This window comes from Scyliorhinus torazame, chromosome 7 (genome assembly GCF_047496885.1).
Source record: "Scyliorhinus torazame isolate Kashiwa2021f chromosome 7, sScyTor2.1, whole genome shotgun sequence".
NCBI lineage: Eukaryota > Metazoa > Chordata > Chondrichthyes > Carcharhiniformes > Scyliorhinidae > Scyliorhinus > Scyliorhinus torazame.
This window is the reverse complement of record NC_092713.1, coordinates 302,658,943-302,686,703: the sequence shown is the minus strand read 5'-3', so window position 1 is coordinate 302,686,703 and position 27,761 is coordinate 302,658,943. Positions and strand designations below refer to the sequence as shown.

The 27,761-nt window shown below is 49.1% G+C and overlaps 1 protein-coding gene across 1 annotated transcript in view; it reads left to right on the top strand.

Moving 5' to 3' along the window:
• LOC140427133 (RELT-like protein 2) overlaps positions 1 to 27,761 on the top strand; it is a 68,840-nt gene that overhangs the window by 16,104 nt on the left and 24,975 nt on the right. The window contains exons 2-3 of the mRNA XM_072512674.1: positions 21,593 to 21,797; positions 26,438 to 26,509. Coding sequence (XP_072368775.1) covers positions 21,602 to 21,797; positions 26,438 to 26,509 — 268 coding nt within the window. The 5' untranslated portion in view covers positions 21,593 to 21,601. The remainder of the gene's footprint in view (positions 1 to 21,592; positions 21,798 to 26,437; positions 26,510 to 27,761) is intronic.

Here is a 27,761-nt window from a genome sequence, read left to right as displayed (position 1 = left end):
ATTGTGGTATGGGGAGCACACGGCCCACTCTACAGGTGTGGTACAGCAGAAATGGAAAAGTATTTTTTAAAGCAAAACAATGTTTATTCTATGAACTCAAGTTAACCTTTTTAAAACATACAGTGAACATCTTAGCAACCATCAATTCAAATACAACCCCCAAAGAATACAACACTAAGTAATCCTTAATAACTTCCCAAACAACATCCAGAAGACAGAAGAAACACCTTTTAACAGAAGCACATTAGGTTTACATTCACTACTGAGAACATTTATAATTCTGAATTCACCAAATGATCAAGAGATAGTCTTTTCATGGCAGAGAGAACAGCAGTACATCTGCTTTGTCTGGCTCCAGCTGCAATACTGAAAACAAAACTAAAACACAGACACACCCAAGCTTTTCTCAAAGTGAAACTAAACAACAGCTCAGCTCCACCCACACTCTGACATCACTGCCGTAACATTAGCAGACAGACATTTCTTAAAGTGACATTCTCATTCAGTACTGCCCCTGCAACAGTGCCGCACCCCCTCATTCAGTACTGCCCCTGCAACAGTGCAGCACTCCCTCAGTGCTACTTGTCTGACAGAGTTCCTCGGAAAAAGCAGGCAAATGATACAGTGGTGTAGACTCCTCCTTGTTTGAGTATCACCAAGCTGCAAGCAATTTCTAAGGTCAGATCCTAGAGGCTAAGATATGCTGCAGTCTGCCGAGAGTTGCTAATCACGGCCTGGACAACACCCTGAGGCAAGCCAAGGAGGTAGGGTTCCAAGATCTACCACAGCCAGTGCAGGAAGTGAACCCATGCTCTGAGCATTATTCTGCACCACACGTTTAGCCATGCTGGACTAATATATCCCTTCAATTGAAGCTGAGGTACAGAGAAGCCACGATCTAATTGAAGGACAGAATGGGCTCGATAGGCTGAAAGGCCTGGTCCTGTTCAGAAACGCACCTTTGTGAATGACTAAATAAATCGCTCGACACCCAGGCCTGTTCCAGTTGTCAAAGAGTTTAATGTTTTACACCAGTGGGGAATAGGGTTCTGGGTAATCCAGGAACAAAGGAAGAATCCACATTCTACACAGTTACTCAGCCCACCATGACTGGACACAATCCAATCACAGAATCAGTTGCTCACATATATCCAATCAAGACACGCATTAGACATCATGTGGCTACGTGATCAGGGCATGATTCTGCTCCCCTTGACTGAGGGTCCCAGTCTCATGTGGCTGTGTGATCAAGACCCCCTTATCTCTGTCCAGTGCTGAACCACTGATGTTCAACCTTGAGTCTGGTTTCAAGCTGTAACACTCTGTACAGGGTTCCAGCCTCTCCCGCGATCTAACCGGCTGGCACGGATCCATGCCCGGCATTGATTAGTTCCCGGTCTAACCGGCACACTCTTGTAGACGGGTTCCAGGTCCCACCTAGACGTGGCGAGGTTCCAATTAACACCAATTGAGGGCAATGTCCATGTCATTAGCGGGACGGACGCCCTGTCTAACGGCCTCCCGAGATCTAACCCAGCGGGAGGCCACGTGGGCGGCCTTTAGCTCACCTATTTAAAAATGGGAAGCTGGTGAAATTGCTGCTGGGTAGCGGATTGGAGGAGCTGAGAAGCCATCTTCAAAATTGGGCATGAAGCCCGGGGGCTCTGGATCTGCTGCCCCAGTGCTGGGTAGGGGGGGGGGGGGGAGCCCCCCTCGTTTGGGTGGGCCTGATCAGAGGGGCCGAGCGCCATCGGTAAGGGGTTACACCTGGGCAGGGGGAGGTGAGAGGCTCAGCATCCACGGGACCCACAGGGCCCCCCTGGGATTGTGTATACCCATAACAGGGGCAACTTGGGCCGCCACCTGTCCAACCCACCAAACACCCCCAGGGCAGAGCCCTGACAACGGTAATCTGATGCAGGTCACTTTAACTCCCCCTCACTGTCAGCAGCCACGGACTGCACAGCTGACGGCCATTGCTGATGGGGAATTGGCTCTCGAGTGGAATACCTTGGGTACACGCGCCATGTCTCAGGCGAGTGTTATTGCCCAACATCCCAATCAAACTGTGAGGCCTGGACACTTTTGCCTGAATCCTTGGTGTGTCAACACCACAGAGGCAGCAGCCAACAAGCAAACACCCTAGAGGTGGGCTTCAGGACTGAGGATACCCCCGTGCCTGGAGGGTGAGTGTGTGGATCGGGGAGGGAACCTCCGCCCGGTCCAAGTAATGTTCCTGGCAGGTGTCTGGGACCCAGAGTCTGGGGTCTGCTGTCCAGGGTCCCTGCTGTGGCCACGGGTTTGTGTGCAGGGCCAAGTTCCCCCAGCACTACTGGCTTGTTGGATGGCACCCTGAGAGAAGGCAGGGAACGTAAGGGTGATGGACGTTTGGGGGACATGAGGGTCCCGAGGTTGATGTCATCACTGACTGTCGGTCTTTCACCCTCTCCAATTCCTTGCAGCTATCACATTATGGATGGTATTGTGGGCCCTGCGGTGGCTGCCCATGTGGTGCTGCTGGCAGTCCAGGCGGCCAGATTCAGGAGAAGGCCGCAGCAGCAACATTGACACAGGCTCGAGACGGCAGCCCATGTACAGGGGTCCACCTCACACCCTGAAGACCAGTCACCCATTGGCCAGGGAGGGACCCAGAAGGGGATGATGTCCACCGAGGTGTGTGTCATGTGCTGGTGGAAGGTGTGAGTGACGCCTCAGTGGTGACATCTCCGGAGCTCCCTCCGAGGTGTTCTCTTGGAAGGCGGTGCTTTCCCAAATGGACTGGCACCATCCGATGGAGATCCTGCAGGAGAACGGACATGTGGTCAGTGAGAGGTGACGGAATCATTTCACTTGCATCTCTTCCAATCTGGTCTATTGCATTCGTTGCTCCCAATGTGGTCTCCTCTATATCGGAGAGACCAAACGCAGACTGGGTGATCGCTTTGCTGAGCACCTTCGGTCTGTGCGCATTCAGGACCCTGACCTTCCCGTTGCTTGCCATTTTAACACAAGATCCCGCTCCCATGCCCACATGTCTGTTCTTGGCCTGCTGCAATGTTCTAGTGAAGCTCAACGCAAACTGGAGGAACAACATTTCGCCTTCCGGTTAGGCACGCTACAGCCTTCCGGTCTTAACATCAAATTCAACAATTTCAGATGATCAGCTCTACCCCACCTTGACCCATTTGTTTTCATCCCATTTCATTTTAACTGTCTTGTACCTTTTATTTCTTTCTTGTCTTTCTTAATATATATTTTTGCCCCCACTCTTTCACCCTATCTTATCCCCCCTACCTTTCCTTTTCTCCCCTTTGCTTCCCCTTCCCCCCTTTTTCTAATTTTACCTCTCTCCTACCCATGTCCCCCCTCCCCCACATCTACATCTGTCACAGTTCACCCTCTGATGTTAATTTGTCTGCTGTTGGGCCTGTCACACCTTTTATTCTCCCTGGGGACTGCCATTAGCACTCTCTTCCCTTGGTTTCTGTGGCTATGACTCATCTTTCATTCCCTCACCCCACAGTATAAATATCTCCCACTTTCTATGTCTTTTAGCTTTGACAAAGGGTCATCTGGACTCGAAACGTTAGCTCTTTTCTCTCCCTACAGATGCTGCCAGACCTGCTGAGATTTTCCAGCATTTTCTCTTTTGGGAGGATCATTATGTCTGACACGAACAACTCACTTGCAACGGATCATCTGCGTGGGCGGGTGGTGGATCCTCACCTCTGTGACGTAGGCCAACCTCGCGGTCAGTGACTGCGTTATTCCCGGTCACCCACACGGCCTCCAGGGCCCATTCCTCATAGGGGGTGAGGATCCTGATGTCTGGCACCCCGCCGCCCATCTGGGCCCTTTCCCGCCTCCTATGGGCCAACGTCTCCTGCGGGGACAGAGAGAGGACACTGTGGGCCGCATGCTTCATGCATCATGTGTTGGGGGATGGGTCTATGATGGGAGATGGGCATGGGAACCGTTGGGCATGGATGGGTTGTGCTGACGGGTGTCAGAGTGCTGGGAGGGAGGGGGTTGCGGGGTGGTGTGCGGTGCCAGCTACTGTCCTAGTGGTGGGGGATTATGGGTGTTTGGTGGTGGCATGCCGGACTGGTGCCAAGGGGTGGATGCCAACTCACCGGTGCAGCCCAGTGGGGGTCATTGAGCTTCTTACAGCACTGGACAGTGGTCCCCCTTGTAAAGCTCCCCAAGCTGACATCGTCTGGCTGACCTGTGGCTGACCTTCCGACATCCTGAGGGGAATAGAGCGTCCCGTCTCAACACCACTGCGTCCAACAGTCAGGCCAGGTCGGCATCTCTGAAACGCAGAGCTGGTCTGCGTGGTGGCATGGCAGACCATGGGGGATCTTTACCGGTCGCAGTCTCGCTGGATCGACCATCAGGAAGCACCCGGCAAGTCGCACCAAACATAGTGGTTCACCCGTTAGACCCTCTGTGTCTGCATGTTTCAAGGCCTCATCCTGGCTCTCTTCCCAATCAGTGTGTGAGTGATGGTATCTGCTGCTTCACAAGGCCCATTGTTTACATTATCTCAGTTCTAAGTCTTGACAGCAGCTAATTATTTCTGTCTTATATTTACTGTTCTGTTAAATATTATTAGCTGAATTCCTACTTCAGCCATTTTATGTAGCTGCTCCAGCCAAAGGTGGTCCCTACACACTCATTACTGTAATTTCACTCCCTGTTTATGTATTTAGGTGTGTGCATCTGAGAGAGAAAGAGTGCGAGCGTGTTTAGGTGTGTGTACCTGAGAGAGTTCGAGCATGTTTAGATGTGTGTATTTGAAAGAGAGAGTGCGAGTGTGTTTAGGTGTGTGTATTTGAGAGAGAGAGAGCGAGTGTGTTTATGTGTGTGTATTTGAGAGAAAGAGTGCAAGCGTGTTTAGGTGTGTGTATTTGAAAGAGAGAGTGCGAGTGTGTTTAGGTGTGTGTATTTGAGAGAGAGAGTGCGAGTGTGTTTAGGTGTGTGTATCTAAGAGAGAGTGCGAGTGTGTTTAGGTGTGTGTATCTGAGAGAGTGCGAGTGTGTTTAGGTGTGTGTATCTGAGAGAGTGCGAGTGTGTTTAGGTGTGTGTATCTGAGAGAGTGCGGGTGTGTTTAGGTGTGTGTATCTGAGAGTGTGCGAGTGTGTTTAGGTGTGTGTATCTGAGAGAGAGTGCGAGTGTGTTTAGGTGTGTGTATCTGAGAGAGAGTGCGAGTGTGTTTAGGTGTGTGTATCTGAGAGAGAGTGCGAGTGTGTTTAGGTGTGTGTATCTGAGAGAGAGTGCGAGTGTGTTTATGTGTGTGTATTTGAGAGAAAGAGTGCAAGCGTGTTTAGGTGTGTGTATTTGAAAGAGAGAGTGACGTATTTAGGTGTGTGTATTTGAGAGAGTGCGAGCGTGTTTAAGTGTGTATCTGAGAAAGAGTGTGACATGTTTAGGTGTGTGTATTTGAGAGAGAGAGTGCAAGCGTGTTTAAGTGTGTGTATCTGAGAAAGAGTACAACGTGTTTAGGTGTGTGTATTTGAGAGAGAGAGTGCAAGCGTGTTTAAGTGTGTGTATTTGAGAGAGAGTGCGAGTGTGTTTAGGTGTGTGTATCTGAGAGAGAGTGCGAGTGTGTTTAGGTGTGTATCTGAGAGAGAGAGTGCGAGTGTGTTTAGGTGTGTGTATCTGAGAGAGTGCGGGTGTGTTTAGGTGTGTGTATCTGAGAGAGTGTGACGTGTTTAGGTGTGTGTATCTGAGAGAGAGTGCGAGTGTGTTTAGGTGTGTGTATCTGAGAGAGAGAGTGCGAGTGTGTTTAGGTGTGTGGATCTGAGAGAGTGCGAGTGTGTTTAGGTGTGTGTATTTGAGAGAGAGAGTACGAGCGTGTTTAGGTATGATTATTTGAGAGAGAGTGTGCGACGTGTTTAGGTGTGTGTATCTGAGAGACAGCGTGCGAGCTTGTTTGGAGTGTGTATTTGAGAAAGGGTGCGAGTGTGTTTAGGTGTGTGTATTTGAAGCAGAGAGTGCGAGCATGTTTAGGTATGATTATTTGAGAGAGAGAGTGCGATGTATTTACGTGTGTGTATTTGAGCGAGAGTGCAACGTGTTTAGGTGTGTGTATCTGAGAGAGAGTGCGGCATGTTTAGGTGTGTGTATATGAGAGAGTGCGAGTGTGTTTAGGAGTGTGTATCTGAGAGAGTGTGACGTGTTTAGGTGTGTGTATCTGAGAGAGAGAGTGCGAGTGTGTTCAGGTGTGTGTATCTGAGAGAGTGTGCGAGTGTGTTTAGGTGTGTGTATCTGAGAGAGTGTGACGTGTTTAGGTGTGTGTATCTGAGAGAGAGAGTGTGACGTGTTTAGGTTGTGTATCTGAGAGAGAGAGTGTGACGTGTTTAGGTGTGTGTATCTGAGAGAGAGAGTGCGAGTGTGTTCAGGTGTGTGCATCTGAGAGAGAGTGCGAGTGTGTTTAGGTGTGTGTATCTGAGAGAGTGTGACGTGTTTAAGTGTGTGTATCTGAGAGAGAGAGTGTGACGTGTTTAGGTTGTGTATCTGAGAGAGAGTGCGAGTGTGTTTAGGTGTGTGGATCTGAGAGAGAGTGCGAGTGTGTTTAGGTGTGTGTATCTGAGAGAGAGTGCGAGTGTGTTTAGATGTGTGTATCTGAGAGAGTGCGAGTGTGTTTAGGTGTGTGTATCTGAGAGAGAGTGCGAGTGTGTTTAGGTGTGTGTATCTGAGAGAGAGAGTGCGAGTGTGTTTAGGTGTGTGTATCTGAGAGAGAGTGCGAGTGTGTTTAGGTGTGTGTATCTGAGAGAGAGTGCGAGTGTGTTTAGGTGTGTGTATCTGAGAGAGAGAGTGCGAGTGTGTTTAGGTGTGTGTATCTGAGAGAGAGTGCGAGTGAGTTTAGGTGTGTGTATCTGAGAGAGAGTGCGAGTGTGTTTAGGTGTCTGTATCTGAGAGAGTGCGAGTGTGTTTAGGTGTGTGTATCTGAGAGAGAGTGCGAGTGTGTTTAGGTGTGTGTATCTGAGAGAGTGTGACGTGTTTAGGTGTGTGTATCTGAGAGAGAGAGTGTGACGTGTTTAGGTTGTGTATCTGAGAGAGAGAGTGTGACGTGTTTAGGTGTGTGTATCTGAGAGAGAGAGTGCGAGTGTGTTCAGGTGTGTGCATCTGAGAGAGTGCGAAGTGTTTAGGTGTGTGTATTTCAGAGAGAGAGTGCGAGCGTGTTTAAGTGAGTGTATCTGAGAAAGAGTGCGACGTGTTTAGGTGTGTGTATTTGAGAGAGAGAATACGAGCGTGTTTAGGTATGATTATTTGAGAGAGAGAGTGCGACGTGTTTAGGTGTGTGTATCTGAGAGAGAGCGTGCAAGCTTGTTTGGAGTGTGTATTTGAGAAAGGGTGCGAGTGTGTTTAGGTGTGTGTATTTGAAGCAGAGAGTGCGAGCATGTTTAGGTATGATTATTTGAGAGAGAGAGTGCGATGTATTTAGGTGTGTGTATTTGAGCGAGAGTGCAACGTGTTTAGGTGTGTGTATCTGAGAGAGAGTGCGGCATGTTTAGGTGTGTGTATCTGAGAGAGTGTGACGTGTTTAGGTGTGTGTATCTGAGAGAGAGAGTGCGAGTGTGTTCAGGTGTGTGTATCTGAGAGAGAGTGCGAGTGTGTTTAGGTGTGTGTATCTGAGAGAGTGTGACGTGTTTAGGTGTGTGTATCTGAGAGAGAGAGTGTGACGTGTTTAGGTTGTGTATCTGAGAGAGAGAGTGTGACGTGTTTAGGTGTGTGCATCTGAGAGTGCGAGTGTGTTTAGGTGTGAGTATCTGAGAGAGTGTGACGTGTTTAGGTGTGTGTATCTGAGAGAGAGTGCGAGTGTGTTTAGGTGTGTGTATCTGAGAGAGAGTGCGAGTGTGTTTAGGTGTGTGTATCTGAGAGAGAGTGCGAGTGTGTTTAGGTGTGTGTATCTGAGAGAGAGTGCGAGTGTGTTTAGGTGTGTGTATCTGAGAGAGAGAGTGCGAGTGTGTTTAGGTGTGTGTATCTGAGAGAGTGCGAGTGTGTTTAGGTGTGTGTATCTGAGAGAGAGTGCGAGTGTGTTTAGGTGTGTGTATCTGAGAGAGTGTGACGTGTTTAGGTGTGTGTATCTGAGAGAGAGAGTGTGACGTGTTTAGGTTGTGTATCTGAGAGAGAGAGTGTGACGTGTTTAGGTGTGTGTATCTGAGAGAGAGAGTGCGAGTGTGTTCAGGTGTGTGCATCTGAGAGAGAGTGCGAGTGTGTTTAGGTGTGTGTATCTGAGAGAGTGTGACGTGTTTAGGTGTGTGTATTTGAGAGAGAGAGTGCAAGCGTGTTTAAGTGTGTGTATTTGAGAGTGCGAGTGTGTTTAGGTGTGTGTATCTGAGAGAGAGTGCGAGTGTGTTTAGGTGTGTATCTGAGAGAGAGAGTGCGAGTGTGTTTAGGTGTGTGTATCTGAGAGAGTGCGGGTGTGTTTAGGTGTGTGTATCTGAGAGAGTGTGACGTGTTTAGGTGTGTGTATCTGAGAGAGAGTGCGAGTGTGTTTAGGTGTGTGTATCTGAGAGAGAGAGTGCGAGTGTGTTTTGGTGTGTGTATCTGAGAGAGTGCGAGTGTGTTTAGGTGTGTGTATTTGAGAGAGAGAGTACGAGCGTGTTTAGGTATGATTATTTGAGAGAGAGTGTGCGACGTGTTTAGGTGTGTGTATCTGAGAGAGAGCGTGCGAGCTTGTTTGGAGTGTGTATTTGAGAAAGGGTGCGAGTGTGTTTAGGTGTGTGTATTTGAAGCAGAGAGTGCGAGCATGTTTAGGTATGATTATTTGAGAGAGAGAGTGCGATGTATTTAGGTGTGTGTATTTGAGCGAGAGTGCAACGTGTTTAGGTGTGTGTATCTGAGAGAGAGTGTGACGTGTTTAGGTGTGTGTATCTGAGAGAGAGTGCGGCATGTTTAGGTGTGTGTATATGAGAGAGAGAGTGCGAGTGTGTTTAGGTGTGTGTATCTAAGAGAGAGTGCGAGTGTGTTTAGGTGTGTGTATCTGAGAGAGTGCGAGTGTGTTTAGGTGTGTGTATCTGAGAGAGTGCGGGTGTGTTTAGGTGTGTGTATCTGAGAGAGTGCGAGTGTGTTTAGGTGTGTGTATCTGAGAGAGTGCGGGTGTGTTTAGGTGTGTGTATCTGAGAGTGTGCGAGTGTGTTTAGGTGTGTGTATCTGAGAGAGAGTGCGAGTGTGTTTAGGTGTGTGTATCTGAGAGAGAGTGCGAGTGTGTTTAGGTGTGTGTATCTGAGAGAGAGTGCGAGTGTGTTTAGGTGTGTGTATCTGAGAGAGAGTGCGAGTGTGTTTATGTGTGTGTATTTGAGAGAAAGAGTGCAAGCGTGTTTAGGTGTGTGTATTTGAAAGAGAGAGTGACGTATTTAGGTGTGTGTATTTGAGAGAGTGCGAGCGTGTTTAAGTGTGTATCTGAGAAAGAGTGTGACATGTTTAGGTGTGTGTATTTGAGAGAGAGAGTGCAAGCGTGTTTAAGTGTGTGTATCTGAGAAAGAGTGCAACGTGTTTAGGTGTGTGTATTTGAGAGAGAGAGTGCAAGCGTGTTTAAGTGTGTGTATTTGAGAGAGAGTGCGAGTGTGTTTAGGTGTGTGTATCTGAGAGAGAGTGCGAGTGTGTTTAGGTGTGTATCTGAGAGAGAGAGTGCGAGTGTGTTTAGGTGTGTGTATCTGAGAGAGTGCGGGTGTGTTTAGGTGTGTGTATCTGAGAGAGTGTGACGTGTTTAGGTGTGTGTATCTGAGAGAGAGTGCGAGTGTGTTTAGGTGTGTGTATCTGAGAGAGAGAGTGCGAGTGTGTTTAGGTGTGTGGATCTGAGAGAGTGCGAGTGTGTTTAGGTGTGTGTATTTGAGAGAGAGAGTACGAGCGTGTTTAGGTATGATTATTTGAGAGAGAGTGTGCGACGTGTTTAGGTGTGTGTATCTGAGAGACAGCGTGCGAGCTTGTTTGGAGTGTGTATTTGAGAAAGGGTGCGAGTGTGTTTAGGTGTGTGTATTTGAAGCAGAGAGTGCGAGCATGTTTAGGTATGATTATTTGAGAGAGAGAGTGCGATGTATTTACGTGTGTGTATTTGAGCGAGAGTGCAACGTGTTTAGGTGTGTGTATCTGAGAGAGAGTGTGACGTGTTTAGGTGTGTGTATCTGAGAGAGAGTGCGGCATGTTTAGGTGTGTGTATATGAGAGAGTGCGAGTGTGTTTAGGAGTGTGTATCTGAGAGAGTGTGACGTGTTTAGGTGTGTGTATCTGAGAGAGAGAGTGCGAGTGTGTTCAGGTGTGTGTATCTGAGAGAGTGTGCGAGTGTGTTTAGGTGTGTGTATCTGAGAGAGTGTGACGTGTTTAGGTGTGTGTATCTGAGAGAGAGAGTGTGACGTGTTTAGGTTGTGTATCTGAGAGAGAGAGTGTGACGTGTTTAGGTGTGTGTATCTGAGAGAGAGAGTGCGAGTGTGTTCAGGTGTGTGCATCTGAGAGAGAGTGCGAGTGTGTTTAGGTGTGTGTATCTGAGAGAGTGTGACGTGTTTAAGTGTGTGTATCTGAGAGAGAGAGTGTGACGTGTTTAGGTTGTGTATCTGAGAGAGAGTGCGAGTGTGTTTAGGTGTGTGGATCTGAGAGAGAGTGCGAGTGTGTTTAGGTGTGTGTATCTGAGAGAGAGTGCGAGTGTGTTTAGATGTGTGTATCTGAGAGAGTGCGAGTGTGTTTAGGTGTGTGTATCTGAGAGAGAGTGCGAGTGTGTTTAGGTGTGTGTATCTGAGAGAGAGAGTGCGAGTGTGTTTAGGTGTGTGTATCTGAGAGAGAGTGCGAGTGTGTTTAGGTGTGTGTATCTGAGAGAGAGTGCGAGTGTGTTTAGGTGTGTGTATCTGAGAGAGAGAGTGCGAGTGTGTTTAGGTGTGTGTATCTGAGAGAGAGTGCGAGTGAGTTTAGGTGTGTGTATCTGAGAGAGAGTGCGAGTGTGTTTAGGTGTCTGTATCTGAGAGAGTGCGAGTGTGTTTAGGTGTGTGTATCTGAGAGAGAGTGCGAGTGTGTTTAGGTGTGTGTATCTGAGAGAGTGTGACGTGTTTAGGTGTGTGTATCTGAGAGAGAGAGTGTGACGTGTTTAGGTTGTGTATCTGAGAGAGAGAGTGTGACGTGTTTAGGTGTGTGTATCTGAGAGAGAGAGTGCGAGTGTGTTCAGGTGTGTGCATCTGAGAGAGTGCGAAGTGTTTAGGTGTGTGTATTTCAGAGAGAGAGTGCGAGCGTGTTTAAGTGAGTGTATCTGAGAAAGAGTGCGACGTGTTTAGGTGTGTGTATTTGAGAGAGAGAATACGAGCGTGTTTAGGTATGATTATTTGAGAGAGAGAGTGCGACGTGTTTAGGTGTGTGTATCTGAGAGAGAGCGTGCAAGCTTGTTTGGAGTGTGTATTTGAGAAAGGGTGCGAGTGTGTTTATGTGTGTGTATTTGAAGCAGAGAGTGCGAGCATGTTTAGGTATGATTATTTGAGAGAGAGAGTGCGATGTATTTAGGTGTGTGTATTTGAGCGAGAGTGCAACGTGTTTAGGTGTGTGTATCTGAGAGAGAGTGCGGCATGTTTAGGTGTGTGTATATGAGAGAGTGCGAGTGTGTTTAGGTGTGTGTATCTGAGAGAGTGTGACGTGTTTAGGTGTGTGTATCTGAGAGAGAGAGTGCGAGTGTGTTCAGGTGTGTGTATCTGAGAGAGAGTGCGAGTGTGTTTAGGTGTGTGTATCTGAGAGAGTGTGACGTGTTTAGGTGTGTGTATCTGAGAGAGAGAGTGTGACGTGTTTAGGTTGTGTATCTGAGAGAGAGAGTGTGACGTGTTTAGGTGTGTGCATCTGAGAGTGCGAGTGTGTTTAGGTGTGAGTATCTGAGAGAGTGTGACGTGTTTAGGTGTGTGTATCTGAGAGAGAGTGCGAGTGTGTTTAGGTGTGTGTATCTGAGAGAGAGTGCGAGTGTGTTTAGGTGTGTGTATCTGAGAGAGAGTGCGAGTGTGTTTAGGTGTGTGTATCTGAGAGAGAGTGCGAGTGTGTTTAGGTGTGTGTATCTGAGAGAGAGAGTGCGAGTGTGTTTAGGTGTGTGTATCTGAGAGAGTGCGAGTGTGTTTAGGTGTGTGTATCTGAGAGAGAGTGCGAGTGTGTTTAGGTGTGTGTATCTGAGAGAGTGTGACGTGTTTAGGTGTGTGTATCTGAGAGAGAGAGTGTGACGTGTTTAGGTTGTGTATCTGAGAGAGAGAGTGCGAGTGTGTTTAGGTGTGTGTATCTGAGAGAGAGAGTGCGAGTGTGTTCAGGTGTGTGCATCTGAGAGAGAGTGCGAGTGTGTTTAGGTGTGTGTATCTGAGAGAGTGTGACGTGTTTAGGTGTGTGTATTTGAGAGAGAGAGTGCAAGCGTGTTTAAGTGTGTGTATTTGAGAGTGCGAGTGTGTTTAGGTGTGTGTATCTGAGAGAGAGTGCGAGTGTGTTTAGGTGTGTCTCTGAGAGAGAGAGTGCGAGTGTGTTTAGGTGTGTGTATCTGAGAGAGTGCGGGTGTGTTTAGGTGTGTGTATCTGAGAGAGTGTGACGTGTTTAGGTGTGTGTATCTGAGAGAGAGTGCGAGTGTGTTTAGGTGTGTGTATCTGAGAGAGAGAGTGCGAGTGTGTTTAGGTGTGTGTATCTGAGAGAGTGCGAGTGTGTTTAGGTGTGTGTATTTGAGAGAGAGAGTACGAGCGTGTTTAGGTATGATTATTTGAGAGAGAGTGTGCGACGTGTTTAGGTGTGTGTATCTGAGAGAGAGCGTGCGAGCTTGTTTGGAGTGTGTATTTGAGAAAGGGTGCGAGTGTGTTTAGGTGTGTGTATTTGAAGCAGAGAGTGCGAGCATGTTTAGGTATGATTATTTGAGAGAGAGAGTGCGATGTATTTAGGTGTGTGTATTTGAGCGAGAGTGCAACGTGTTTAGGTGTGTGTATCTGAGAGAGAGTGTGACGTGTTTAGGTGTGTGTATCTGAGAGAGAGTGCGGCATGTTTAGGTGTGTGTATATGAGAGAGTGCGAGTGTGTTTAGGTGTGTGTATCTGAGAGAGTGTGACGTGTTTAGGTGTGTGTATCTGAGAGAGAGAGTGCGAGTGTGTTCAGGTGTGTGTATCTGAGAGAGTGTGCGAGTGTGTTTAGGTGTGTGTATCTGAGAGAGTGTGATGTGTTTAGGTGTGTGTATCTGAGAGAGTGTGACGTGTTTAGGTTGTGTATCTGAGAGAGAGAGTGTGACGTGTTTAGGTGTGTGTATCTGAGAGAGAGAGTGCGAGTGTGTTCAGGTGTGTGCATCTGAGAGAGAGTGCGAGTGTGTTTAGGTGTGTGTATCTGAGAGAGTGTGACGTGTTTAAGTGTGTGTATCTGAGAGAGAGAGTGTGACGTGTTTAGGTTGTGTATCTGAGAGAGAGTGCGAGTGTGTTTAGGTGTGTGGATCTGAGAGAGAGTGCGAGTGTGTTTAGGTGTGTGTATCTGAGAGAGAGTGCGAGTGTGTTTAGATGTGTGTATCTGAGAGAGAGTGCGAGTGTGTTTAGGTGTGTGTATCTGAGAGAGAGTGCGAGTGTGTTTAGGTGTGTATCTGAGAGAGAGGGCGAGTGTGTTTAGGTGTGTGTATCTGAGAGAGAGAGTGCGAGTGTGTTTAGGTGTGTGTATCTGAGAGAGAGTGCGAGTGTGTTTAGGTGTGTGTATCAGAGAGAGTGCGAGTGTGTTTAGGTGTGTGTATCTGAGAGAGAGAGTGCGAGTGTGTTTAGGTGTGTGTATCTGAGAGAGAGTGCGAGTGAGTTTAGGTGTGTGTATCTGAGAGAGAGTGCGAGTGTGTTTAGGTGTCTGTATCTGAGAGAGTGCGAGTGTGTTTAGGTGTGTGTATCTGAGAGAGAGTGCGAGTGTGTTTAGGTGTGTGTATCTGAGAGAGTGTGACGTGTTTAGGTGTGTGTATCTGAGAGAGAGAGTGTGACGTGTTTAGGTTGTGTATCTGAGAGAGAGAGTGTGACGTGTTTAGGTGTGTGTATCTGAGAGAGAGAGTGCGAGTGTGTTCAGGTGTGTGCATCTGAGAGAGTGCGAAGTGTTTAGGTGTGTGTATTTCAGAGAGAGAGTGCGAGCGTGTTTAAGTGAGTGTATCTGAGAAAGAGTGCGACGTGTTTAGGTGTGTGTATTTGAGAGAGAGAATACGAGCGTGTTTAGGTATGATTATTTGAGAGAGAGAGTGCGACGTGTTTAGGTGTGTGTATCTGAGAGAGAGCGTGCAAGCTTGTTTGGAGTGTGTATTTGAGAAAGGGTGCGAGTGTGTTTAGGTGTGTGTATTTGAAGCAGAGAGTGCGAGCATGTTTAGGTATGATTATTTGAGAGAGAGAGTGCGATGTATTTAGGTGTGTGTATTTGAGCGAGAGTGCAACGTGTTTAGGTGTGTGTATCTGAGAGAGAGTGTGACGTGTTTAGGTGTGTGTATCTGAGAGAGAGTGCGGCATGTTTAGGTGTGTGTATATGAGAGAGTGCGAGTGTGTTTAGGTGTGTGTATCTGAGAGAGTGTGACGTGTTTAGGTGTGTGTATCTGAGAGAGAGAGTGCGAGTGTGTTCAGGTGTGTGTATCTGAGAGAGAGTGCGAGTGTGTTTAGGTGTGTGTATCTGAGAGAGTGTGACGTGTTTAGGTGTGTGTATCTGAGAGAGAGAGTGTGACGTGTTTAGGTTGTGTATCTGAGAGAGAGAGTGTGACGTGTTTAGGTGTGTGCATCTGAGAGTGCGAGTGTGTTTAGGTGTGTGTATCTGAGAGAGTGTGACGTGTTTAGGTGTGTGTATCTGAGAGAGAGTGCGAATGTGTTTAGGTGTGTGTATCTGAGAGAGAGAGCGAGTGTGTTTAGGTGTGTGTATCTGAGAGAGAGTGCGAGTGTGTTTAGGTGTGTGTATCTGAGAGAGAGTGCGAGTGTGTTTAGGTGTGTGTATCTGAGAGAGAGAGTGCGAGTGTGTTTAGGTGTGTGTATCTGAGAGAGTGCGAGTGTGTTTAGGTGTGTGTATCTGAGAGAGAGTGCGAGTGTGTTTAGGTGTGTGTATCTGAGAGAGTGTGACGTGTTTCGGTGTGTGTATCTGAGAGAGAGAGTGTGACGTGTTTAGGTTGTGTATCTGAGAGAGAGAGTGTGACGTGTTTAGGTGTGTGTATCTGAGAGAGAGAGGGCGAGTGTGTTCAGGTGTGTGCATCTGAGAGAGAGTGCGAGTGTGTTTAGGTGTGTGTATCTGAGAGAGTGTGACGTGTTTAGGTGTGTGTATCTGAGAGAGAGAGTGTGACGTGTTTAGGTTGTGTATCTGAGAGAGAGAGTGTGACGTGTTTAGGTGTGTGTATCTGAGAGAGAGTGCGAGTGTGTTTAGGTGTGTGGATCTGAGAGAGAGTGCGAGTGTGTTTAGGTGTGTGTATCTGAGAGAGAGTGCGAGTGTGTTTAGGTGTGTGTATCTGAGAGAGAGTGCGAGTGTGTTTAGGTGTGTGTATCTGAGAGAGTGCGGGTGTGTTTAGGTGTGTGTATCTGAGAGAGTGTGACGTGTTTAGGTGTGTGTATCTGAGAGAGAGTGCGAGTGTTTTTAGGTGTGTGTATCTGAGAGAGAGTGCGAGTGAGTTTAGGTGTGTGTATCTGAGAGAGAGTGCGAGTGTGTTTAGGTGTGTGTATCTGAGAGAGTGCGAGTGTGTTTAGGTGTGTGTATCTGAGAGAGTGCGAGTGTGTTTAGGTGTGTGTATCTGAGAGAGTGCGGGTGTGTTTAGGTGTGTGTATCTGAGAGAGAGTGCGAGTGTGTTTAGGTGTGTGTATCTGAGAGAGTGCGGGTGTGTTTAGGTGTGTGTATCTGAGAGAGTGTGCGAGTGTGTTTAGGTGTGTGTATCTGAGAGAGAGTGCGAGTGTGTTTAGGTGTGTGTATCTGAGAGAGTGCGAGTGTGTTTAGGTGTGTGTATCTGAGAGAGTGCGGGTGTGTTTAGGTGTGTGTATCTGAGAGAGTGCGAGTGTGTTTAGGTGTGTGTATCTGAGAGAGTGCGGGTGTGTTTAGGTGTGTGTATCTGAGAGAGAGTGCGAGTATGTTTAGGTGTGTGTATCTGAGAGAGTGCGGGTGTGTTTAGGTGTGTGTATCTGAGAGAGTGTGCGAGTGTGTTTAGGTGTGTGTATCTGAGAGAGAGTGCGAGTGTGTTTAGGTGTGTGTATCTGAGAGAGTGCAAGTGTGTTTAGGTGTGTGTATCTGAGAGAGAGTGCGAGTGTGTTTAGCTGTGTGTATCTGAGAGAGAGTGAGAGTGTGTTTAGGTGTGTGTATCTGAGAGAGAGAGTGCGAGTGTGTTTAGGTGTGTGTATCTGAGAGAGAGTGCGAGTGTGTTTAGGTGTGTGTATCTGAGAGAGAGTGCGAGTGTGTTTAGGTGTGTATCTGAGAGAGTGCGGGTGTGTTTAGGTGTGTGTATCTGAGAGAGTGCGAGTGTGTTTAGGTGTGTGTATCTGAGAGAGTGCGGGTGTGTTTAGGTGTGTGTATCTGAGAGAGAGTGCGAGTGTGTTTAGGTGTGTGTATCTGAGAGAGTGCGGTTGTGTTTCGGTGTGTGTATCTGAGAGAGTGTGCGAGTGTGTTTAGGTGTGTGTATCTGAGAGAGAGTGCGAGTGTGTTTAGGTGTGTGTATCTGAGAGAGTGCGGGTGTGTTTAGGTGTGTGTATCTGAGAGAGTGTGCGAGTGTGTTTAGGTGTGTGTATCTGAGAGAGAGTGCGAGTGTGTTTAGGTGTGTGTATCTGAGAGAGTGCGAGTGTGTTTAGGTGTGTGTATCTGAGAGAGAGTGCGAGTGTGTTTAGCTGTGTGTATCTGAGAGAGAGCGCGAGTGTGTTTAGGTGTGTGTATCTGAGAGAGAGAGTGCGAGTGTGTTTAGGTGTGTGTATCTGAGAGAGAGTGCGAGTGTGTTTAGGTGTGTGTATCTGAGAGAGAGTGCGAGTGTGTTTAGGTGTGTATCTGAGAGAGTGCGGGTGTGTTTAGGTGTGTGTATCTGAGAGAGTGCGAGTGTGTTTAGGTGTGTGTATCTGAGAGAGTGCGGGTGTGTTTAGGTGTGTGTATCTGAGAGAGAGTGCGAGTGTGTTTAGGTGTGTGTATCTGAGAGAGTGCGGGTGTGTTTCGGTGTGTGTATCTGAGAGAGTGTGCGAGTGTGTTTAGGTGTGTGTACCTGAGAGAGAGTGCGAGTGTGTTTAGGTGTGTGTATCTGAGAGAGTGCGAGTGTGTTTAGGTGTGTGTATCTGAGAGAGAGTGCGAGTGTGTTTAGGTGTGTGTATCTGAGAGAGAGTGCGAGTGTGTTTAGGTGTGTGTATCTGAGAGAGAGAGTGCGAGTGTGTTTAGGTGTGTGTATCTGAGAGAGAGTGCGAGTGTGTTTAGGTGTGTGTATCTGAGAGAGAGTGCGAGTGTGTTTAGGTGTGTATCTGAGAGAGTGCGGGTGTGTTTAGGTGTGTGTATCTGAGAGAGTGCGAGTGTGTTTAGGTGTGTGTATCTGAGAGAGTGCGGGTGTGTTTAGGTGTGTGTATCTGAGAGAGAGTGCGAGTGTGTTTAGGTGTGTGTATCTGAGAGAGTGCGGGTGTGTTTCGGTGTGTGTATCTGAGAGAGTGTGCGAGTGTGTTTAGGTGTGTGTATCTGAGAGAGAGTGCGAGTGTGTTTAGGTGTGTGTATCTGAGAGAGTGCGAGTGTGTTTAGGTGTGTGTATCTGAGAGAGTGCGGGTGTGTTTAGGTGTGTGTATCTGAGAGAGAGTGCGAGTGTGTTTAGGTGTGTGTATCTGAGAGAGTGCGGGTGTGTTTAGGTGTGTGTATCTGAGAGAGTGTGCGAGTGTGTTTAGGTGTGTGTATCTGAGAGAGAGTGCGAGTGTGTTTAGGTGTGTGTATCTGAGAGAGTGCGAGTGTGTTTAGGTGTGTGTATCTGAGAGAGAGTGCGAGTGTGTTCAGGTGTGTGTATCTGAGAGAGTGCGAGTGTGTTTAGGTGTGTGTATCTGAGAGAGTGCGAGTGTGTTTAGGTGTGTATCTGAGAGAGAGAGTGCGAGTGTGTTTAGGTGTGTGTATCTGAGAGAGTGCGAGTGTGTTTAGGTGTGTGTATCTGAGAGAGAGTGCGAGTGTGTTCAGGTGTGTGTATCTGAGAGAGTGCGGGTGTGTTTAGGTGTGTGTATCTGAGAGAGTGCGGGTGTGTTTAGGTGTGTGTATCTGAGAGAGTGCGAGTGTGTTTAGGTGTGTGTATCTGAGAGAGTGCGAGTGTGTTTAGGTGTGTGTATCTGAGAGAGTGCGGGTGTGTTTAGGTGTGTGTATCTGAGAGAGTGCGAGTGTGTTTAGGTGTGTGTATCTGAGAGAGAGTGCGAGTGTGTTTAGGTGTGTGTATCTGAGAGAGAGTGCGAGTGTGTTTAGGTGTGTGTATCTGAGAGAGTGCGAGTGTGTTCAGGTGTGTGTATCTGAGAGAGTGCGGGTGTGTTTAGGTGTGTGTATCTGAGAGAGTGCGAGTGTGTTCAGGTGTGTGTATCTGAGAGAGTGCGGGTGTGTTTAGGTGTGTGTATCTGAGAGAGTACGAGTGTGTTTAGGTGTGTGTGTATGTGTATTTGAGACAATATGCAGATGGATTTTCTTCTATTTTTTCGAAGTGTTGTTCCTGGTGAGGAAACCAGGGAGAATCCCGCTGTTGGTGCTGGTGGGAAACCTCACTGAATATTCAACCTCTTTCACAAAAACTTTTCCCACGAGATTCACGCTGCGCTTGTGGCCTCTTGCCTCTGCTTCGCTCCACCCGGGAAAACCTAGGGGCGGGATTCTCCACTCCCGCGCCGGTTGGGAGAATCGCCTGGGTCGCCGGATTTTCCCGCGACGCCGGTCCGACGCCCTCCCGCGATTCTCCCAAGCGGCGAGAACCGCCCTGCCGAGTTCCGCGCGGGCCGCAGGCCGGAGAATCGCCGGAGACACCCAAAATGGGGATTCTCCAGCACCCCCGCTATTCTCAGGCCCGGATGGGCCGAGCGGCCAACCCAAAACGGCGGGTTCTCCCCCGGCGCCGTCCACACCTGGTCGCTGCCGGCAGGAACAGCGCGGGAACACTGGGGGGGGCGGCCTGCGGGAGGGGGGGATCCCGCACCGGGGGGGGGAGCCTCAAATGGGTTCTGGCCCGCGGTCGGTGCCCACCGATCGTCGGGCCGTCCTCGCTGAAGGAGGACCTCCTTTCTTCCGCTGCCCCGCAAGATCCGTCTGACATCTTCTTGCGGGTGGACTCGGAGAGGACGGCAACCACGCATGCGTGGGTGACGCCATTGATGCGGCGCCGGCCACGTCATGTATGCGGCGCCGCCTTTACGTGGCGACAAGGCCTGGCGCGTGTAAATGACGCGGCCCCGCTCCTAGCCCATTATCGGGCCCTGAATCGGTCGGGATCGGGGCCGTTTCACGCCGTCCTGACCTCGACGGCGTTCACAACGGCGTGGGCACTTCGGCGCGGGAGCAGAGAATCGTGCCCGTAATCTCTGTAATCAGCTCCTTTTAAACACCTCCCCAGCTCATTTCCCATGTCCAGCCGGGGGGGGTGCTGGTGGCTGGCAGGTAAATGGCAACACGCTTCACAGAGGGAGCCCTCACCTCACTCCTGGATGGTGTGGAGCAGAGGCGCCATGTCCTGTACCCGCGATTGGTCAGACGTCCAGCGAGCAAAGTCACCAACCCCGTCTGGGAGGCTGTGGCAGCGATAATGAGCGCCAGCTCGCTCTATAAGAGGACAGGACTACAATGCCAAAGATGAATGATCTTCGTGCAGCCAGGGTAAGTCTACCTCCTCATGTCTCCTGCTGCACCTCTTCACACACCCATCACACTGTCAAGGTGACCTCTCACGGGGCCCTAACACTTGTCACCCTGGAGGTGTCTGGCCCCCACTCCCCACCCAAACAACCCCTCCCCCCCACCCCGTGAGTGCCACAACTCCAGCCCAGCACATTGAGGAGGGCAGCACTGCAACACTCGTGCATCCCAAAAGTAGTCACGGACCCTCAAAGTCCAAGTTCTTCTGGGGACTCGCGCCAAGACTATCTCAGGTAACAGGGTGTAGAAGTCAGCAGGCCACCTCAACCACAGCCGTGGATCCTGCGATACATTTAGATGCAGCGGGAGGGTGAGGAAGAGCAAGAAATGGATAGGCACATAGTGGGCATGGGCGAACCGCCGTACTAGTAGAGATAAGTCACCACTGTAATAGTGCACCTGTAATAAAAATCACTTTGTTGGCCCATACAGAGCCTCCACGATGTCATGTTATGGCTCCATGCTCTGCAAACCCCCCATGCAAACTCTGTGCTTCATCCCTGTGGAGTGTGAGATTGGCAGCATTGTCTCTCCCACCTCTCACACTGATGACACAGTGAACTGCGCCGCTCTTGGCACCCCCAGCCCCTCCCCCAATCCCCCATTTATGTCCCGTATCCCCCCACAGCCACGCTCAGTCCTCGCCTGTCTGCCGGCATTCTCTAGCTGTGAGGATGTCAAGGGCAGAAAATGTGTGAGAGTCTGCCCACCTCGTCAGTAGGTGGGGAAGAACGTCGGCGCCCCTGCCCCCGGAGGGAGCAGACGCAGCTGAGATGTATCATTCAGCCTCTCTAGGCCCCTTGACCACCCCTTGACCAGTGGCTGGTCGTGTTCAATCGATGTGCTTGGTACCGCGATCAACACTGGGAGCGATTCTCCACCTGCATTGCTCCCGGCGCACATCCCGCAATTCCTGGAGGGTAGTTCCAGAGCCCCTAAATGGAGTCCGCGCTGAGAACCAGATTCACAACTTTAAGTGAGCAGCTTCCGGGTTTTAACCGGAGCGTCCTGGCTCACGGGATTCTCCACCTCTGCCAGCGCTGCGCGAGGCCGGCGGAACCCCTACTGGTCTCCATCAACGGTGAACAGACATGCTGACCACGCAAGGGGCCTCGGGGGCCATTAGAGCCCTCGGGTGGATGGGGGACAAATTTGAGATGTGCCCTGCCACTGGCCCCGGCTCTCTTGCAGTGTCAACCTGGCACTTCCAGCTTGGCACTGCCAGGGTACCAAGGGGTGGAGCCTGAAAGAGGAGTGGCCATTAAAAGAGGGGATTGAGACAGGGCATGGAGGTTGTGGTCTGAAAAGGGGGTGGGGGGGTACCTCCGTGGACCCCATAGTAGGGTGTCAGTCATTTGGGGGGGAATGGTGTGGGCGCTGTTACCAGCGATGGAGGAGGGGGGTGCTGATACCTGAAAGTGGCAGGGGTGGTGGGGGCCAGTAAGAGGCTGTAGGGTTGGCTGGGGTTCGAGGGGGCCCCCATCTCTGAGGAGTCGGCCTGGACGACGCCTTCGGGTCCTGCACATCTCTTTCCCGGCGGGAATCTCCTCAAGCTCCAGAAAAATGACAAAGTGTGAGCGGACTGCGATCTGGATCGCGATAACCCACCCGACAGGAATCACAGTACTTTTCCTGCCGGGAACAACATAAATGTGGGGGAGAATTCCGCCCACTATCTTGTCAGGATTAACTGGTATCCATTGTGATATAAACGTGCAGCAAGCTACTGCTCAAATCAGGACACTGAACTTACTCATTGCACTGGAAAGAAAATCGAGACATTGTGATAAAAAGTACTTTTGTTTCTCTGGGCAGGTGTAGAAAATGGAGAATCACGGAGGAGTTCAGGAGGTGACACCTCGTCCTCAGAACCTCTACACCGTCTTCCTGGTGGTTCTGGTCTTCATTGTTATGGGGTTAATGGGTGTTCTGCTCTGCCACATCCTGAAGGAGAAGGGCTATCATTGCCGGACATCGCGAGACGTGGACACAGAACCAGAGGTCACTACGGCACCAGACGGTCAGTTCAATTTAATAGGGCAGTCGTTTTGGTTTCCCCCCCCCCCCTCCCTTTCCTGAAGATTCTACGCAGGCCCAAGGGGTGCCGAGGTCAGAGGTAGATGTTGAAGGGGTGCTTGGTTAGTTCCTATGGTGTGAATAAAATGTAACTTGCCAACAGAGGGTGGTTTAGCATAGGGCTAAATAGCTGGCTTTGAAAGCAGACCAAGGCAGGCCAGCAGCACGGTTCAATTCCCCGTACCAGCCTCACCGAACAGGCGCCGGAATGTGGCGACTGGGGGCTTTTCACAGTAACTTCATTTGAAGCCTACTTGTGACAATAAGCGATTTTCATTTCATTTGTGGGGTCTACTGTGATATTTAGGGAAGCAGCCTTTTGTGTGTGTGCGGGACAAATGTAATTACACATCAAAGGCACAAGGCATGAAAAGCAGGCGCTTGAAGTGAATAGGGCTGAGTTGGACATTCTGAAGGTAAATAAGGCATGGTTCGAAATTTGCATTAGGTGATAGTGTAAGGATCCTTCCTGTTCATTGCCTTAATGCCCCCTTTTTTATTTTTACCGGTATCATTTTTGATCCATGGAAGCTTAATGGACATATATCTTTAAGTCAAGCAGCGGAGAGAATGAATAATTCAAGAAGTTGCAAATAGAATATGGTGCTACCAGCTTTGGACAGCAGAATCCAAACTTTGTGGCTCCGAAGAGATAGAATCATAGAGTTCCGACAGTGCAGAAGGAGGCCATTCGGCCCATCGAGTCTGCATTGACCCTTCGAATGAGCCCTCTGCCTATTTGCGGGTGTCCATCGTGATCTATCCCCATAATCACATAACCTAACCTGCACACCTTGGACATACACAGACGCGGGGAGAACGTACAAACTCCACATAGGCAGTCACCCGAGGAGGGAATTGAACCATGGTCCCTGGCGCTGTGAGGCAGCAATACTAACCACTGAACCAATGTGCCACCATGCTGCCCCATAAGATGGAGTGGGGCTCAGTTCGATTGGTTGGCTGATGGCCAATGAATTGGCCAAGAGGCTGTATTCTGCCCGGTAACAGATGGTGATTGGATCCTGCCTGAGTGGGGAAAGCAGAGTTGAAACCTGGACATACGGGGACAAGGACCCTCTCTCTCTCTATTTCTTTCTCTCTCTCCAAAAAGGCTGTGAGTTGGTGTATTTCTGAAACTGCAGAGAACCTGAATGTATGAATCTACAGTGAAACCATCGCAGGCTGCAAACAGAGACCTGGATCGGAAAGCTTACTTTGACGGAAGGTCTGCTTAAAGACTTTGGTTATTGGTTAATTCAATTGTGTTGCGATTCCGGGTCAAGGGGAGCCGGAATTGACCGTGCCCTAGCCCAGGGTGTCGTAACAATAGGTAAGGGCTTGGATTTCAGTTTCTAACTTTAAAAGGGAACTGAAATATTTTACAACTTGGGAAAGGTCATAAGTAAACTTGGGAAAGGTTACGTTTTATTTGACCCAAGTGTAGCGAACATGAAAGAGTTATTTTGAAGATAGTTACGTTCAGAGAGATGCTGCGAACAATGGTTTTAATGATGATAGAGAAAAGATGCATTTGATGAAAGGTTGGGAGTTGTGTTGGTAGGGGGAGGAGGGGCGGCCATGTAGGATCCTGGAGTGCCAGCCTGGCACTGTCAAGGTGCACAGGTGGCAGCTCGCAGGGGCACTGCCAGGGTGTCAGGTTGGCATTGCAAAGGTGCCAAGCTGGCATTTTGTACACATGCACAATTGGGCTGGGGTTGCCTGGTGTGGGTGTAGGGGTGAGTGTGGTGAGCTGTAGGGTTGGGGATTTTTTATGTGGGCATCGGAAATCGGGTCGCCATCATCCGGCCAGTGGACCTCCCCATTGTAAAAATTGGGGCTATGTGCGGCCTCAGCCATACTTACCCCATTCAGGCCCCTTATTCAAAGCGAGTCGCGTTGAATAGCCATGGTGTTTCTCGACACTGCAAATGCCGGGAAACACGTGGTTAAACGTGCTTGCTCGGGTTCGCGCCCTCCTTTTCTTCCGATATTGGAATTTGTAATTCCTGACCTCAGCACACGGATCTTCTCGAAGTGTAATACAAATTGAACACTGCTGTGATAGCTTGCCAAGTTTGTCTTTAGGATATGGTTGGCCAAATCACCTACCAAATCATAACAATGGGTGTTGCGGTCGGAGTGCTATAGATATTGGAGTAGGTGGTGTATTGTTGGTCAGATAGGGTTTCAGTGGATGCAGTCCTGAGATTTTTCCGAGGTTGCCAACTCAGAGTCTATCCGATCCATGAGTGTGTTCATAGATAGAATTTACAGTGCAGAAGGAGGCCATTCGGCCCATCGAGTCTGCACCGGCTCTTGGAAAGAGCGCCCTTCCCAAGGTCAACACCTCCACCCTATCCCCATAACCCAGTAACCCCTCCCAACACTAAGGGCAATTTTGGACACTAAGGGCAATTTATCATGGCCAATCCACCTAACCTGCACATCTTTGGACTGTGGGAGGAAGCCGGAGCACCCGGAGGAAACCCATGCACACACAGGGAAGATGTGCAGACTCCGCACAGCCAGAGGCCCAAGCCAGAATCGAACCTGGGACCTGGGACCCCGGCGCTGTGAAGCAATTGTGCTATCCACAATGCTACCGTTCTCTCTGTTACTGATGGTACTTGAATATGGGCTGACATTAATTTCCTGACGAAGGATGTTACACTCCTGTCCTGGACACATGTCACTGCTGTGATGTTCCTTGTTGAATTTCTCAGGATGGATCAAAGTTGTAGTGTAGCCAAAGAACATCAAGCTATGTTATCAAACAAAGCTAATTTATTTACGCTACACAAATTCTGATTCAAACTCGTTACAAGGTATTAACTAATAAATAAAATAAGACTAGATCTATGCTACAGAACTCAATACTACTGATCTATCTTAACTCATACCTACTCCAACCTTTCCCTTACTCCTTCTTACACCTTCTCCCAGAAGTCTGAGAGTCATACCCTTTTATATGGCTGCTCCCCCGCTCCATCCGGTGGTAGAATATAGTATTACATTAACTCTTAATGTGCCAGACTTCACACATAATGATGCAACTGCCAATTGGTGGACAAACCTCGGTGATCATAGTTCAGTGGGTAACACACTAGCTTCTGGTCAGGAAGGTATTGTCCCAAGGTTCAATCCACAAACACAAGCTGACAGAGGGTCAGTACTGAGGGAGTGCTGCACTGTCAGAGGGTCTGTACTGAGGGAGTGCTGCACTGTCAGAAGGTCAGTACTGAGGGAATGCTGCACTGTCAGAGGGTCAGTACTGAGGGAGTGCTGCACTGTCAGAGAGGCAGTACTGAGGGAGTGCTTCACTGTCAGAAGGTCAGTACTGAGGGAGTGCTGCACTGTCAGAGGGTCAGTACTGAGGGAGTGCTGCCCTGTCAGAGGGTCAGTACTGAGGGAGTGCTGCACTGTCAGAGAGGCAGTACTGAGGGAGTGCTTCACTGTCAGAAGGTCAGTACTGAGGGAATGCTGCACTGTCAGAGGGTCAGTACTGAGGGAGTGCTGCACTGTCAGAGAGGCAGTACTGAGGGAGTGCTTCACTGTCAGAAGGTCAGTACTGAGGGAGTGCTGCACTGTCAGAGGGTCAGTACTGAGGGAGTGCTGCCCTGTCAGAGGGTCAGTACTGAGGGAGTGCTGCACTGTCAGAGAGGCAGTACTGAGGGAGTGCTTCACTGTCAGAAGGTCAGTACTGAGGGAGTGCTGCACTGTCAGAGGGTCAGTACTGAGGGAGTGCTGCACTGTCAGAGGGTCAGTACTGAGGGAGTGCTGCCCAGTCAGAGGGTCAGTACTGAGGGAGCACTGCACTGTCAGAGGGTCAGTACTGAGGGAGCGCTGCACTGTCAGAGGGTCAGTACTGAGGGAGTGCTGCACTGTCAGAGGGTCAGTACTGAGGGAGTGCTGCACTGTCAGAGGGTCAGTACTGAGGACGTGCTGTGCTCATGGAAAGGCAGTACTGAAAGAGTGCTGCACTGTGAGAGGTAATGTCTTAATAATGAGATGTTAAATTGAGGCCCAGTAAACCTTCTCAGAAGGAGGTAAAAAGCCTCATATCCATTATTTAAAGAAGAGCAGATGTCTCTCTCGTGCCCTGGCCAATGTTGATTACTAAACATCATTGGTAGGACCTTGTGTGTAAATTGGCTGCTGCATTTCCTGCATCACAAAAGTGACCACTCTTCAAAGTCCTTCATTGGCTGCAAAGCATTTGGGAGTTGCTGAGGTGGTGAACTGTGACAGGAGACACGGTAGCACAGTGGTTAGCACTGTTGCCTCACTGCGCCAGGGTCCCAGGTTCGATTCCCGACTCGGTTCACTGTCTGTGCGGAGTCTGCATGTTCTCCCCGTGTCTGCGTGGGTTTCCTCCGGGTGCTCCGGTTTCCTCCCACAAGTCCCGCAAGACGTGCTGTTAGGTAATTTGGACATTCTGAATTCTCCCTCTGTGTACCGATTGTCACGGTAACGTCACTTCAGTGTTAATGTAAGCCTCCTTGTGACAATAAAGATTATTTTTTTAAAATCCAAATTGTTCTTCTCTCAAATTCTTCATTCTGCGGTCGCCTTTGTTCGCAGATGTTCAAGAAAGTTGCAAATCGAACCAGGACACGGTTGGGCAGATTGTGCAATGCATCATTCAGAATGAAGGTGAGCTCCTTCGAGGGAGAGGAGTCCATCCACTGACCTAATGCCTATCCTCACACTCACATTGGAAAAGGTAGAACACAAATCTCCCCGCACTCATTGAACCATTGCTCCAGCTGGGAGATCATCTGCAGGACTGTTTTAGAGGAATAGAACTCCCTTTACACTGTCCCCATCAAACACTCCCAGGCCAGGTACAGCACAGGGTTAGATACAGAGGAAAGCTCCCTCTACACTGGCCCAATCAAATACTCCCAGACAGGTACAGAACGGGGTTAGATATAGAGGAAAGCTCCCTCTACACTGGCCCAATCAAATACTCCCAGACAGTACAGCACGGGGTTAGATACAGAGGAAAGCTCCCTCTACACTGTCCCAATCAAATACTCCCAGACAGGTACAGCACGGGGTTAGATACAGAGTAAAGCTCCCTCTACACTGTCCCCACCAAACACTCCCAGGACAGGTACAGCATGGGCTAGATACAGAGTAAAGCTCTCTCTACACTGTATCCATCAAACACTCCCAGGGCAGGTACAGCGTAAATCTCCCTCTACACTGTCCTCATCAAACACTCCCAGGACAGTACAACATGGGTTAGATACAGAGTAAAGCGCCCTCTACACTGTCCCCATCAAACACTCCCAGGAGAGGTACAGCATGGGGTTAGATACAGAGTAAACTCACTTTACACTGTCCCTATCAAACACTCCCAGGACAGGTACAGCATGGGCTAGATACAGAGTAAAGCTCTCTCTACACTGTATCCATCAAACATTCCCAGGACAGGTACAGCGTAAAGCTCCCTCTACACTGTCCCCATCAAACACTCCCAGGACAGTACTGCATGGGGTTAGATACAGAGTAAAGCTCCCTCTACACTTTCCCCATTAAATATTCCGAGGTCATATATAACATGGATTAGATACAGGGTGAAACTCTTTCTGTATTGCTGAGCAACAAAGGAACACAATTTGACGTGTCAATGTGCCATATTCTGTTTCTACATATTGGTTATGATTTCAGACTAATAATCCATTGAATGTGAGATAAATTCACACCAGGTCAGTTTGAGAATTTGAATTAGTTTTTTACAATTGGGAAATAAAAAGCTTATTGCAGAAAGAGTGACCATTCAGCTGCCAAAGTGTGGCAAACGTGCATCTGGTTCTAACAGGGAAGGAAACTTACCACCATTACCTGTTCTGGGCTTTTATGTGACTCCAAGCCCACACCAATGTCATCGACTCTTAAC